The sequence below is a fragment of the Aotus nancymaae genome, unplaced genomic scaffold (assembly GCF_030222135.1).
Source record: "Aotus nancymaae isolate 86718 unplaced genomic scaffold, 86718_ANA_hifiasm-v0.15.2.pri h1tg000046l, whole genome shotgun sequence".
Classification (NCBI taxonomy): domain Eukaryota; kingdom Metazoa; phylum Chordata; class Mammalia; order Primates; family Aotidae; genus Aotus; species Aotus nancymaae.
Window position 1 is genome coordinate 20,507,252 of NW_026988460.1, and position 15,065 is coordinate 20,522,316.

The 15,065-nt window shown below is 46.7% G+C and overlaps 1 protein-coding gene across 8 annotated transcripts in view; it reads left to right on the top strand.

Moving 5' to 3' along the window:
* Nucleotides 1-15,065, top strand: part of MTMR14 (myotubularin related protein 14) — a 50,791-nt gene that overhangs the window by 15,732 nt on the left and 19,994 nt on the right. For 5 of the 8 annotated variants that reach the window (XM_012471381.2, XM_012471389.2, XM_012471402.2 and 2 more), the window contains 6 exons: nucleotides 2,420-2,495; nucleotides 3,251-3,311; nucleotides 4,863-4,985; nucleotides 6,468-6,541; nucleotides 10,883-10,953; nucleotides 11,537-11,611. In XM_012471381.2, the coding sequence (XP_012326804.1) occupies nucleotides 2,420-2,495; nucleotides 3,251-3,311; nucleotides 4,863-4,985; nucleotides 6,468-6,541; nucleotides 10,883-10,953; nucleotides 11,537-11,611 (480 nt within the window). The remainder of the gene's footprint in view (nucleotides 1-2,419; nucleotides 2,496-3,250; nucleotides 3,312-4,862; nucleotides 4,986-6,467; nucleotides 6,542-10,882; nucleotides 10,954-11,536; nucleotides 11,612-15,065) is intronic. The other 3 variants (XM_064361964.1, XM_064361965.1, XM_064361966.1) reach the window with 1 other exon arrangement.

A 15,065-nucleotide genomic window follows, 5' to 3' on the forward strand; every position in this document is an offset into this window, starting at 1 on the left:
AGTAGAGACAGAGTTTCACCATGTTGGCCAGGCTGGTCTCAGACTCCTAGCCTCAAGTGATCTGCCCGCCTTGGCCTCCCAAAGTGCTGGGATTATAGGGGTGAACCACCATGCCCAGCCAATGCCCAAAGTTTCGCATCCTACTTAAGGTATGCTTTAAGTGTAAAATACACATCAAATTTTGAAGATTTAATAGAAAAAATGTAAAATACTCATTTTAAAAGTCATGACATATTGACATAATGTCTTGGATATGATGGGTTAAGTAAAATATATTAAAATTTTTTTTTTCAAAACTCAGTTCAACCATTGAAGGGTAAGTTCTCAGACTGTTTTCTCCCCAAACACTTGTGTCTGGCTTTTGGACCATTGAAACTGGAACAATTCATCTTTCTTTTCGTTTAAGAGGTGGGGAGCAGAGGTCAGAGGTTACTTACTAAATTAGCAAATCCTACAGAGTGCTTTTCCACAGGCAGAATTGGAGGCCATTCTTAACTAGGTAAATAGAGAAGATTCTTGGGTTTTCAGTCAGAAACCAGCTTAAAGGACAGAGATGATGGGTTATGAATCAGAAACATGAGGCAAAGGAACAGGTGTGTATCAAGAAGGGTCAGCCCTCCCCCAGGGGCCTTCCTGAAGAGGCTTGTGCCCCGCTTGGGGACTTGGCCAACGTGTTCTTCTCCATGTAACTCTGGGGTCTTCTTGCCTGGGTCTGGCTGCCTCAATTACTAAAAAGACAAGGTCAATAGAAGGGATGTAGAAGAAGAATTGGGAACAGAAAAAGGGTCTCAGAACTCAACAGCCAAAAAGAAGGCAGCCGTCTGCTCTGCAAGATGTAACAGAAACAATGCAAAGGAGAGTGAGGTCAGCTGCCAGCAGCTTAGATGAAGCGGGGAGGGTGGCCATGATACATATGCCAGTGGAACAGGCAGCCACACACCCTGTCAACATCTTGAATTTTGGAAACCAAACTTCCCCCTTTTCTTTGGAGTCTTAGGGGTCCTCAGCCCTTTCCTGTGGAAGCATCCACTTTACTCCTTACTACGTGGCTGATTCCTTTAAAGCAAGGGCTTTTAAGAGGGTCTGGGGATAGGTTCATCAGTGGACTTGGGAGAGTCCAGAAGTCCCTGGAAATGTAAGTAAATTATGATGTGTACATTTTTTTTTTCCAGGAGACAGTTGATAGTTTTTAATCAGATTTTCAGCTTGCTTTTAGACCCACAGAAAGTTAAGTGGCTCTCACTGGAGTTACATCCTACTGAGGCCAGCAGAAATACTAGCCCTAGTCCTTCTCATAGGCTTCCAGGACAACCTCTCCACAAACCAGCTCTTGCCCTGGTACCAATAAAGTCCTTTGCTCTGTCCCAGGTTATATATATGCAGGTAACTTTTCTATTGCTGTCCCCACCCCTAGGCTGCTGCTACCTCAGGGAGAGCCAGAAAGTAACCTAGTCGTTCTCACGCACCAACTCTTTGGTTTAGCAGCAAAACTTTCCTTCCCATTATCTTACAGATAGAGAAGGAGAAGCCTTCAGATGGTACTTTGCAGTCTTCCAGGGACCGACTTTCCAAAGCACTTTGTGTGACCCGCTCAGCAGTGCACTTCACTCCCTGTCTGTCACCTCACAACTTCCCCATTCCCCACTGTAGTATAACAGGGCCATGTTCTTTTAGCCTTTAGCTAAACTTGGGCTGATTTGCCTCCCCATCACCAGGTATCTCTTCCCATTCCCCCTACCCTACTAGATTGCAGCAAACAATTTATTTAAATAAGTAGCCTTACAATTAGATATTGAAGTTCATGCCAATTGCCTGATTTCTAGAATTCACTTAGAATATTCCCTTCAGTGATGAAAAGAAAGCTCTAAAGCATTTCTCATCTCCTTCTTGCCGCTACAAAGGTTGTTCCCCTCTACACTAAACAGTTCCAAATCACAGTAAGCACACAGGCTTTAGAGGTCAGTGGGTTTGGATTAAATCCCAGCTTACCCCTCATTATATGACCTTATACATCATTTAACCTCTTAGCCTGCTTTTCTTTTCTTCATCTGTGAAACAGCACCAATGCATGCCACCTGCTACATCTCCCTCATAGGCTTGTTTTGAAATTCACTGAGTAGATGGTGGATTTTTCAGTACCTTGTCCAGGATGTGGTACACATGCAACAACCACCCTATCTAATCCAATCCTGTTGGTAACACTGGCACCCCTTGTTTGGGAGTGAGACTCCCTCGGTAGAGGTTGTGGATTGATTCTGGGCATCTTCTGACTGACTGTGGCAGCCTTGATGCTGAACTTAAGGGAGTGCTCTTGGGCCCATTACGCTGGCCTGGAAGAATCATAGGAGTCCCAGGTGTTCCTTCAACTGTGCATGCTTCAGAAAACCATCTGACCCTGAAAATGCTGTTTCTCTCCTAGCACATTTGCAGGTCGGCCACACTGGCTGGATGGGGAGAGCTGTATGGACGCTCAGGCTACAACTATTTTTTCTCAGGTGAATGTCGAACAGCATCCTCTGACCTAGAATGAGAACCCAGTCATAGAGAATAGATACCTGGGCTGGGCGCCATGGCTCATGCCTGTAATCCCAGCACTTTGGGAGGCCGAGGTGGGCGGATCACCTGGTCAGGAGATCAAGACCAGCCTGACCAACATGGTGAAACCCTGTCTCTACTAAAAATACAAAAATTAGCCGGGCATGGTGGCACATGCCTGTAATCCCAGCTACTCAGGAGGCGGAGGCAGGAGAATCACTTGAACCTGGGAGGCAGAGGTTGCAGTGAGCCGAGATCGCGCATTGTACTCTAGCCTGGGTGACAGAGTGATACTCCATCTCAAAAAAAAAAAAAAAAAAAATTAATCGGGCATGGTGGCACATGCCTGTAATCCCAGCTACAGGCCGAGGTTGCAGTGAGCTGAGATCATGCCACTGCACTCCAGCCTAGGGGCGACAGAGCGAGACTCCGTCTCAAAACAAAAGTTACCCATGGCCATAGTAGTATAGGCAGAGGGTCTGAGTGAGCTGGGTGGAGATCAGGGGCCTTCCTTTGATCAGGGACCAGGAGACAAACAGGAGTTCACCTTTGAGATGAAAACTACCAGGCATATGGGGGCATAGTGTGTCCTTAGGAGTGGAGCCAAGTTGGCCCAGCCCACCCTTGGCACTATAGGGAAGGAGGCTGATAAGGAAGCCCCTGTGTGGAGCCCTGGGTCACAGCCTCAGTACTGACAGATAGATTTTTCTGGCAGGGGGTGCAGATGATGCCTGGGCAGATGTGGAGGACGTCACGGAGGAGGACTGTGCTGTTCGGTCAGTGCCGGGTTGCTCTGGTCAGGGGCTTGTGTTGGGGATGGGGTGTCTGGCCAGAGACGGCATGTTCATATTGTCTGTGTGTGTTTGTCACTGGTTCAGGTGAGTGGATTGGTCTTTTTCCCTTCTGTCTGCCAAGTCTGTGTCCCTGAAATAGGGTTGTTGAAGTCCACTGGGTAGCATCCAAATACCTGAGCAGTCTGTCTCCATCTTGGCTGCACATCTGGATTCAGAGAGAATGTCCCATTCTTGGGGTTCCTGGTGCTGCAGGCCTGAGATGGGGCCCAGACATCTATATTTGTTTTAAAGCCCCCACAGAGTTGCCAGTTTGCAGCTATGATGTTACCAACCTGCCAGATCTCACCCAGTACACCTAGTACTACTGAGGCACAGGGCAAGGGCTACAGTCCATACATAGGAGACACGAGGTCTAGCCTGGAAGGCACATTTGGAGATCAGATGTTTCACAGCTGCATGATTGGTGCTATACCTAAGAAAAGCTTGGTACAGAACAGGAGTTGGAGTCCCTATAAAAGGAGGAAATGGGCTGGTTTACACTCTTCCTATCCCCTTCCCAAATGTTTTTAGAAAACAATACTACAGGATATTTTAGAAAAGCTCCTTTGCATGGTCTGTACCACACGGAAAGTATTTAACTGGTGACAAGCATCTCTGGAATGCACACAAGCACCCTTGTTAAAATCAGCTTCCCGAATCATAGTTTAGTTCATGAAAGGGCATCTTGCTATGCCCGGGTTCTGCCTGTTAGCTCTGAAAGCAGCGGCTCTGGCTTGTGCTCAAGAATGTTTGGCTCTTCTCCCTAGATCAGGTGACCTCTGCCCAGCCAGGTCATCATCTTCAGCATATACTGTTCTTGGCAAAGAGATTGCTGGGGGCAACAAAGCAGTGTGGATTAAAAAATAAAAAAGTAATGGTGACTGTTTATGCTTTCTGCTGCCTAAATCTGTAGGGCTGATCAAAAGGCAGCATTGAGATAGAAACATTTTATCTTTAACTTTGCTTCATTGGCCTGCTAGGTAGAAGGAATTTACTTGCTAGTATTTCATAATCAGTTGATAAAATAGCTCTAAAAACTTTATCTCTACAAGAATTTCAGCCTGTTACATTATGAGCAAGTCATGTGGCTAAAAATGGTCATAAATGGGGGGAAAAGGAGGGGGTGGAGGAGATCAACTCTAATGGCAACTGAAAGATTCTATCAACCACCAGCCTGCTGCTTTTTAGAACCCTGAGATTATCTTGAGTCTTTTGGCTTAATGTCCAGCAATGCCAGGAAGTCCTTTTCCATTTCCACCTGCAAATTGCTCCTCTTTGAAATACATCCCAGAGACTGGGGTAATCTCTTAGAAAGTCACCTTCCCTGCAACCTCTCTGAAACCAGTTGGCCTCTTTGGCACCCATGCATCTACCTAGCACATGCCCCAGCTTCTGGAGAAAAGTGACATCCATACTTCCCTGAATGAATGCCCACTCCTACGCTCCTCTGAGTGAACATGCCATGTAACTTCTCCCCCTGGCTCTTTATTTCAGAAGTGGTGACACACATCTTTTTGATAAGGTCAGAGGCTACGACATCAAGCTGCTTCGATACCTGTCAGTCAAATACATCTGTGACCTGATGGTGGAGAACAAGAAGGTGAAGTTTGGCATGAAGTAAGTACAGGCACCCACCACAAAATGAGCAGAGGCAGTGTGTACAGATTTGCAGGGCTGGCGTTAGTATGTAGTTGTCACTGTGTGCTGGCCTCCTTACAGAGGACTTTCTGTACATTGTCACACTGTCGTTCAGACAGCCCTGCAAAACAGGTACCAGTGTCCCCCTTTTTCAGATACTGAAGCACAGAGAACTTAAATAGCTTGCTCAGGTTGTATGTTAGTGACTGAGGAATCCATTAGTCTCTCCCCAGTGCTCTACTGCCATCTTCTCTTACATATCTCTGTAATTTTTATTTCTGGCTCCAAGTTCTATGCCATGTGTGGCAAATTAGAATCTCTTATTAATTTTTTAAAATTTATTTTTCATAGAGATGGGGTCTTTGTTGCCAAAGATGGTCTCAGACATGTGGCCTTAAGCAGTCTTCCTGCCTCAGCCTCCCAAAGTGCTGGGATTACAAGTATGAACCACCGTGTCTGGTCCTAGGATTTCTTTTAAAATTAAACAAAAAAATCAGCATATATTCAAATTTTACTTCAGCGACTGCTATTATGTAAAAACACATAGGGACCAAATTCAAATATGAGAAGTCAAAACTAAAAAATATTGCCTGGGTTAGTGATGAGACTATAGGAGCTTTTTCCAAAATTTTGTTTGTTTTTAAATGATGTCTTAATTATCCTAAAAGGTGGTCTTAGAAAATAAGGCACACTGAGACTAAAGTCAGAACTCACCTATCTGCAGATCAGAATGTTGCCTTATTCCTCCCTTCCTTTATCTGTTAGAGTCCCTAGTGTTTATTTTCGGATGCTGTTTGTTCACCCTGTTTAGAAGTGGGCTTGAAAACAGGAGAGCAAAAAAAAGGATTCCCATAGGATTATATTTTTTGGCTCTCATCTCACTCCTGGGTTAGAGTGGCTATACCATGTGCATTTCGGGGTCAGGTGGAAGGTGGTTCTGCACCTTTAGGCTCTGATTGAGGATTGCTGTAGTATTAGAGGGGGAGTAATCTCCCTTACTTGATACATTGGAATAGGGGCAGAGAAGTTAGAGTTCTTTTTTTGAGGTGGAGTCTCGCTCTGTCGCCCAGGCTGGACATAATCTTGGCTCACTGCAACCTCTGCCTCCCAGGTTTAAGCACTTCTCCTGCTTCATCCTCCTGAGTAGCTGAGATTATGGGAGTGTACCACCACACCCAGTTAATTTTTTTATATTTTTGGTAGAGATGGGGTTTCACCATGTTGTCCAGGCTGGTCTCGAACTCCTCACCTCAAACCACCTCACCCAGCCAAAGTTAGAATTCTTAATTGTACAGAGTAGGCATTGCCAAAGGAAATTGTTAACATTGAAGAATAGTTTTTTAGCAGAAGCTTCATTTGTGGTTATAATCCTTATTTGAGGAATGGTGTGTGTTTGTGTGTGTGTGTGTGTGTGTGTGTGTGTGTTGTGATGCTGTAACACATTGTGTCCCTGTCTTGTAGTGTAACCTCCTCTGAGAAGGTGGACAAAGCCCAGCGCTATGCCGACTTCACTCTCCTCTCCATCCCATATCCAGGTAGGGAGCTCTCATCTAGTGGCAGGCGTCCTAGGACTGGAGACCTCGGGGGGCCTTGAGCAAGCCCTCTCTACTTAGGTACAATGGTGTCCAGGGAGCTTTCTTGGAGGGTTTGTGTCAGGCAGCATAGGACATTTTGGTTCCCAGTTACAGGCCAGCTAAGTGTAGGATAGTGTCCTGGAGAAGGGGCTTTCCACTCAAGGGGTCTAGGGTTTGAGTACTGTCACTGGTACTAGCCACAGAGACATGTGTAGTCCTTTTCCATTTCTGCTCATGTGACAGAGTACTGTCACTGGTACTAGCCTTGAGTGACGTACTTTACCCTTCCAAGGCTCAAGTTTTTTCAGGAACTTGGAACAATGTAGCTCAGAGTTTTGATTTATATAAAAGTGCTCTGTGCATGAAAGTACTGTTTAAGTGTAAAATGACATTATTAGTAGTCTGTGTCAGCAGCTACACTTGCTGCTCTAGCCTGAGTGGATGTCATCCTTTGGGTGCATGTCTTGAAGTGATTGAGTTATTTGTGGAAATTGCCCCAGGCAAGGCTATTCTGGTGGTAGAAGAACACATAATTGCTATGTTCCCAGCAACTGGACAGTGGCCACACCATGTTGCGAAGCACATTGGTATCCACAAAGCTGCATTTGTCTCTTGCACATGAAAGTGTGTTCAACCTGTGGCCAGGGCTGTAGTCTCTGCACTGGATATTAAAGCTGGTAGTCTAGTTTGTAGCATTCAAGCTTTCTGGAAATATCTACCTATTTAGCAAGGGAGGCCAAGGAGCTCTAACATCAGTGCAAGATGCTGTCAGCAGACAACAGGGAGTAATATACTCTTTCTCCTTAAAACCTTGCACAAGCATCTGCCTTTTTGTGTTGGACCTCATCTCCTCAATTTTGGGCCCACATAGCCATGAGAAAGGGCAGGCAGGTTCATCTAGTGCCTTGCAAGGGGGACGGGGGTGTCTCATCAGGTGCAAGCTGGTAGTATCCAAACTCCAGCCCCTGGTAACCCAGCACCTTTACAGGGGACTTCCGCTGGGTCTGTGCACTGTTCTCTGCCAGCATAGTGTTTGGTGCCACATAGAACTGGGCAGGAATCCCAGCCCTAGCACTGTCTCCTTGAACAAGTCTCGTAACCCTTCTGAGCATCAGTTTCCTCCTTAATAAAATGAAGATAATGGTGCTCATTTCAGAATGAAGTGCCAGACCCATCCATAACAGGTGTCCTGTAAATAACAGACCTAATGATGAGTAGTTGGGAAAGAAAGACTCAGGGAACCTCCTCTTCCCTAAAAGCACCTTTGGGCTGATGTAGATGATGATGATAACGATGCTGGGGTGAGCTTGAGAGTATCAGACCTACACTCTGACAGGAGTATCCTACATAAGGGGGTTCACATTGGAACCATTGCATAACTCTGTAGCTGCTTTTCAGACACAGTTTCCAACTCCCAGGAGATGCTTCGGGGGTTCCACAGACTGAACTGTCTGCAGGATTGCACTGCCTGAGGAACCAGGCATCACTTTCTTCATTTTAAATTTAGGTTCCAAGTAGGACTTGGTTTGGAAAAAATAGTTTTGCTAGAAGTATAAATACCACTGCTCCAAAATAGTAATGCAGTGTCCTTTCTGCTGTAGTTAGGCAACTTGTTACAAGACTCCCAAAATGTTAGCACCCTTTGACCCAGGTATTTTTCTGATAATTGGTCATTAGTATGTAATTGAGCCAACTTGGTGCTGAGGACGTTCATCACAATGTCTATTTGTAATAGCAAAGCACGAAATGTTTTCATGAATCAGAATAATGATTAAATGATGGCACATCCGTCAGTAGGATGAAATATTGCATAATTGTAGAAGAATAGAAAATGGGCTGGGCACAGTGGCTCCCGCCTGTAATCTCAGCACTTTGGGAAGCCTAGGCAGTAGGATTGCTTGAGCCCAGGAGTTCAAGACCAGCCTGGGAAACATAGCAACAGTCTGTTTCTACCAAAAAAAAAAAAAAAAAAGAAAAGAAAATTAGAAAATGCTTAAACTTTTTGACATGGAAAACGTCACAGAGCTTAAGATAAGCAGGATTCAGAATCACATAGTACACTCTCAACTAAGTAAAGGAAAATGTGCTTACTAAAAAGGAAGAAGGAAATGTGCCAAAATGTTAAGATGTCTGAATGCTTTCCCCAAAACTTTTTTTGTTACAAAAGGCATCAAAAGAGACCAAGGTTTATATGTACTGCATCTAAGTGTATGTGTGTTGGGGTGGGTAATGAGGATCAATAAAAATTAAAAAGCTGGAGATGGGGAGAGACACCATTGTACACCCTGATAAGGGGAACAGGAGAATCAGTTTTTATTTGATATACTTGTGTTCTTGTGTTTTTTTGCATACTTGTATTACTTTATAATAAGAAAAAGAAATAAAATTACGATTATCCAAACCAAGCCATGGGCTGCACTTTGATGCTGTTTAAGGAATCTCAGTTGAGCCTTACGATGACTTCGAGGCCCAAGCAGGTACTAAATAGCCTTAGTTCTAGCTGTGTCAAACTCTCTTGGGCTTTTGGAAATGAGAAGTATCCTGGGATCATTTCTTCAGCACACCGAAATAGATGGGGCCCTCTGCAGCACAAATCTAATTTGTTTCCTCCTTGAGTGAATGGCTCTTCTCAGTCTGCTTTTGGTCCCTCCCCTGTTGCTTGAAAGTGGTTCAGAAGCCTGTTCAGGTAATGAACATCAGGCATTGCCCTGAGTAGAGTCTATTTTAATTCTGTCCATTTCTCATAAAAACTGCTTCTGCATCTTTAGGCGGGTCTGAGCTCAGCCTAAGGCCCGCAGTATTGATTTGAGCAGCTAGAGTTGGAGAAACAGCACGTCACAAGAGCTCTGAGGGATACTTGGTGTCTCTTCTAAACCTGGGCTCATAACTCAGGGCCTCTGTCTGAGATCTATAATTCTTCTTTCTCCCAATGAGGCTCCCAAGAATAGGCTGAAGTGTTATGGTTGAGGATTGTTTGCAGACTTCTCGAGGTCTGGGGATTAGAGTGTAGGATGTGTATGGGATGAAAACCACTTCTGGAAAACATGGGCTGGGTCTCTAGAGAAGCTTTCCTATCTTCCCCGAGGTGATGTCAGACAGGAACTTGACCCAAGAGTTGCTGTGACATTCCATGGAATCTTTGCAGCTACTTCTCCTGAGTTTGGATGATTGTTTTCTTGCCTTCTGGGACTTCACCAGACTTGGAGGTGTGGCCAAAGCCATGTGCCCTCTGAAGTTTGTGTAGAGGCCCTGGGTGCTGAGAATAACTGCAAGTAACGGCTAGCCAAGTGTGTTCTCCTACCACATTTCCTGAAGCCACCAGGAGCTCCTTGAAGGCCCAGATGCTCACTGTGCTGTGGTTAGACTCAGCAGGGGCAGGCCACAGTCTGGAGGCAAAACGGATTCTGTCTGACCAAGGCTGCCAACCCCAAGTGCAGAGCAAAGCAGTCGACTTCAAACTGTGGGCCAGCACCATGGGCTCTTGTTGCAGTGGCAGTGTGAGTGCCACTTGGACCAGTACTGTGCTAGGTGTTTTATATGTATTATGTCATCCTTAAACAGCCATTTTACAAATGAGAAAATCAAGGCTTCTCTAAGACATTAAACAACTTGTCCAGCGTCACTGTGTTAAGTGAAAAGCTGAGATTTGAAGCTGGTAATGTTGCCAAAGCCCTATTCTCTCCATTGTTTCTCTCTATTCCTGAAGGCTTATCCTGGTGGTGTTACTTATGATTTTTCCACCAAATAATACAGAAAAGTGCCTCTTTGCTTGCTTTGTTGGGCATGGCAGTGTCTCTTGAGCACCAGGTTTGAGGCACTGTCCATGGTCCTTTCCAGTATGTTAGGATGTTCAGTCTTCACTAAAAGCCTGCGAGACTACCATTATTTGCCCCATTTTAGAGATGAGGAAGAATGATCCTCTGCAACTAGGCTGCAGTGGTACGTCATGACTTTGTTTACAGGGATTGGCACTACAGAGACCTGTAGGACAAAGGGACTTGCAATGTTGGGGAAGTGACTGGTGATCAGTGAGCATAGATGGAGAAAGTTACAAAGAGGCTGAGAGCAGGCGGTGCCTCGTAGAAAAGGCATGCAGCCAGGAAACCAGAGGGGCTCTGGAGGCTCGCCCCTGGCTCTTGCCCACCATGTCAGCCTTGGCCTCACTGGAGCCACTAGTTTGGAGAAATGTGAGCTGGTGGCTCCCTCTGTCCACAGCGCTCAGGGCTCTAGGTCTGGCCAGGGCTGTCTCAGAACACTTTGGGCTGGGAAGGGAGGTGGCATAACTCTGCCCTTCTTTTCCAGGCTGTGAATTTTTCAAAGAATATAAAGATCGAGATTACATGGCGGAAGGGCTCATATTTAACTGGAAGCAGGTATGAGCAATAACATACATCATCTTGGGTCTTATGTCTCTTTGTAAAGAGAGACCAAAAAGAAGAGCTAGCAGTCTTTTTTGGGAAAATAACTCCCTCTTTCTTTTCTGCCTTCTTCCCTGATAGTTTCATTCTTTCTTTCGCTCCCTCCTCTCCTTGTATATACATGTTAAATTTTTTGTCATATATACTTTCTTCTCCCCTTTATTTCTCTTTTGTTTAAGGGAATTTTTCAGGAAAAGCCCTTCCTTTCTCTACTGTCTGTGTAAAGGCTAGGGTCAGCATTCTTTTCCTTTCCCAGCCTGTAGGCGCAGGCTAAGGGAAACCTGCCGGAAGCTGAATACATATTGACCTTGCCTGTTTCAGCAACAACCAACCAGTGTCTGACTGAAAAACTCCACTCAGCTGTAATGATCTGGTCACATTGATTTTTAAGCTGTCACTCCCAGGTAGCACAGGTGTCTGGCCTGGAGAAGGCAAGCGCTGCCTGTGGTAGTCACAGCCTTGGGACTGCAAGGTTCCCCGTTACCTCAGCCTCTTCTGGTAGCCAGCCCACATCTCACAGGTGTCTTTCTGTCTCCAGGACTACGTTGATGCCCCATTGAGCATCCCCGACTTCCTGACTCACTCTCTGAACATTGACTGGAGCCAGTATCAGGTGAGGGGCCTGACTCAAGCATTGAGGGCAGGATAAGGGGGTGGGAACCAAGGGGACCCCTGCTGCCTGCCCCACAAGGCCCTTGTGCATTTGCCTGATGGACTGGCTTGTCCCCTCAGATGCCCTTGGCCCTCTGACCTCTCAGACAGGAGGAATTGCGTGTCCGTTTAACTATCTCCTGATTTGCTCATGGCCCAGAAAATCAAAGCTTTCTGAACGTGACTCATTCAAAGATTTGCATCCACCAGGGGTTCTGTTTCCAGAGGACCTCATAGAGTCTGCTATTCCAGATCTGGGCTTTAGTTACTTTTTCATTTTTCCTTTTAAATGCGTGTTCAGCTAGAGGAAGTACAGAGCTGCCTGACCTCATTTGATTATAGAAACGTTAAAATTACTTCCACCATGCTGTCCTCCGTCACTGCGCACCGTGGAAGGGGCCCCTAGTCTTACCAGATCTATCTCTCCACCCTTAGCCCACACAGTCTGAAGGCTGCCAGCAGCTTTGCTTGCCACTTGCTTCAGACAGAACAAGTAGTCTTGTTTTTCTGCGACCTTCCCCATGTCCTGTTCTTCTGCCTGGCTGCCACCTCTCAGCTTCCTCTTGTCTGGCTGACATACTGCCCTTCAGGCTTTGGCTCAAGTGTCTACTTCAGGAAGACTTCCCTCATCTGCTTCTTCCTTATCCCTGGCGAGTTGGATGCCTGCATCTATATTCCCATTAACCCCCTGGGTATATCCGTCATGGAATTTTCCACTGAGCTGTAGTCACTGATTTAGAGATCTGCTTCCCTGAAATCCTGGAGGACGGGGATCCACAGCTTGTGCATCCCAGCACAGAAACAGGCACAGAGCCTAGAACTTGAAAGACCGAGCCAGTAAACAACAGAAAGCATTCTGCCTCCCTGCTAGTTTCCCTGTCCCCAGGTCTGGACAGCTCCCACCCAGCCTTGAGATTTCTCTTTCTTTGAAAGGCTGGCCCATCTGTTAATCAACTAGGTACTCCTAGATCACCAATGTTAGTACTCTGTGGTCCTGATAGCAGCAAGATCCATCTTGTTTTATCTCTCTATATCTAGCCCCTAATCACAAGGTAGATGCTCACAGCAACTGTTTGAATGTATAAAGTAGGGTGATGTCAGATCTCCCCTATGCAGGTGTTTGCAAGAGAGGGAGCACTGGGGAGGAAAACAGGCCAGTTGTTTGTTATGGTCTGGAAGCCTGGAGAATGAACAGTTTTGGGGTGCCTGTGCTGTGGTCTCATGTCTGAGGCAGTGCCTAGACAGATTGAGTGGATAAAAGAACCTGCAGGCTTCCTTCTTTCTTTACTGCATGCAGAGGTCAACTAGACGTTGCCCCAAGCCACCCTCTTTCTGGTCCCTTCTGGCACCATTTTTTCTCCTTATGCAGGTACAAACTGGATCTGATGAACTACTCAGCAAATGAGATGTGACAGTTCCTGGTACTGGTCCCACCAAGAATGTTTGCCTCTTTAGGAAGGGGTCCTGCGCATGTGAGGAGGTGCTCTGCTTAGTAGATGCAGGCCCTGGATCTAGGTCCCAGCTTGCCTGGCCCTTCCTGCAAGGCTCTGTGGCCTTGAGCAAATGACCTCACTTAACCCTGAAAGTGGTGTTGGCAGTACCTATTTCAGAGTTGTGCCAGGCTCAAATATGATCACTGCTTGAAAGTGATTCCGGAACTGAAATACCAGACAGATTGTAGTGATAATTATGAAGAGGCTGCTAGCTAGCTAACTCAGGGAAGTGAGCACTGATAAACTTCCAGGCCTGAAGACGCCTCCTGGGAAGCCACCTCTTTGGTGTTGCTCAACCCGTTTGCCTCACTGGGACTCCTAACATCCTCTTCCTTGGCCAGTTGTGGGCTCTGCCCTTTCTGCCCACAAAGCCCTGGGTGCTGGTACCTCGTTACTTTTCACCATCTCCCCAGGTGATCTCATCCGTCGTCCACACCATGAACCCACAGCCAGGCCTTTCTCATCTATACCTGCATAACCTTCCTACCTACCTTCTTTCCTTCCCTCCCTCCCTCCTTCCCTCCTTCCCTCCTTCCCTCCTTTCCTCCTTCCCTCCTTCCCTCCTTCCCTCCTTCCCTCCTTCCCTCCTTCCCTCCTTCCCTCCTTCCCTCCCTTCCTCCTTCCCTCCTTCCCTCCTTTCCTCCTTCCCTCCTTCCCTCCTTCCCTCCTCCTCTCCTTCCCTCCTTCCCTCCTTTCCTCCTTCCCTCCTTCCTTCCTTTCTTTTCTTTTCTCTTCGCTTCTCTTCCTTTCCTATTCTTTCCTTCTTTTCTTTTCTTTTTTGAGACAGAGTTTTGCTCTTTTTATCCAGTCTGGAGTGCGGTGGCGCAATCTGGGCTCACTCCAACCTCCGCCTCCTGGGTTCAAGAAATTCTCCTGCCTCAGCCTCCCAAGTAGCTGGGATTACAGGCATGTGCCACCACGCCCAGCTAATTTTTTATTTTTAGTAGAGACGGCGTTTCTCCATGTTGGTCAGGCTGGTCTCAAACTCCTGACCTCGGGTGATCCACCCACCTCAGCCTCCCAAAGTGCTGGGATTACAGGTGTGAGCCACTGCGCCCGGCCCTGCATCACATTTCGCACATGTCCCTTCAGGCGGCCCCTCAGACTCAAGCTGTCCAGAGTAGAGTTGACCATAGCCCACCATTTACCCAGATGCTCACACCTGAAACTCGAGTTCTTTGCTTCCCCCACATGCATCACCAGCTCCCATCGGTTCTCTCATCTCTGCCTCTGGTGCAACTGCAATCCTTGCCCTCATCTCTTGTGCAGTACCTAGCTCAGGCCACTGCTGTCTCAATGCATCTTGCAGCTGAGCATGGGGCCTCATCATTGTCACCCCAGCCTTAAAACCTACCATTGACTTCCCATTTTCCACAGAATACAATGCAAGAACTTGTACATGGCCTACCCAGCTCCTTGCAGTCTGGTCTTGCCTGTTCTTGTGACGAGCTGATATTCCTGCAGCCTCACTGGCCTCCCTTCAGCTCCCTAAGAAGGCGGCCCTTTCCACATTTGCACGTACACTTGGGCTAGAACAGGGTTTCTCATCTCTTTAAGGCTCTCTGCCAGAAACACGTGTCTCCTTTCTCTGTTGCTTATGCTGTCTCACGTCACCATCTCTGAGAAGCCTTCTCTGATGTCCCTACAGATAAGGCCTGGCTCTCCAGTCACATGGTTGCACAGCATCCTAGAGGTCTCCTTTTAGTTGCACACCTGCAGTGGTTTGCTTTATCTTCCCTCTCCCATGGCTCCATGAGGGCTGAAGTCATATTCTCCCTTGTGCACCTGGTGCCACGCCCTTCAGGAGACATGCAGTGTGAGGTTCACTGAATGAATGAATGGTAGGAGCAGTTGCGGAAATATGCGTGTGTCTTGCTCCCCTCCACGTAACCAGACTGAGTACCATAGAGGTACGCCCCTTCT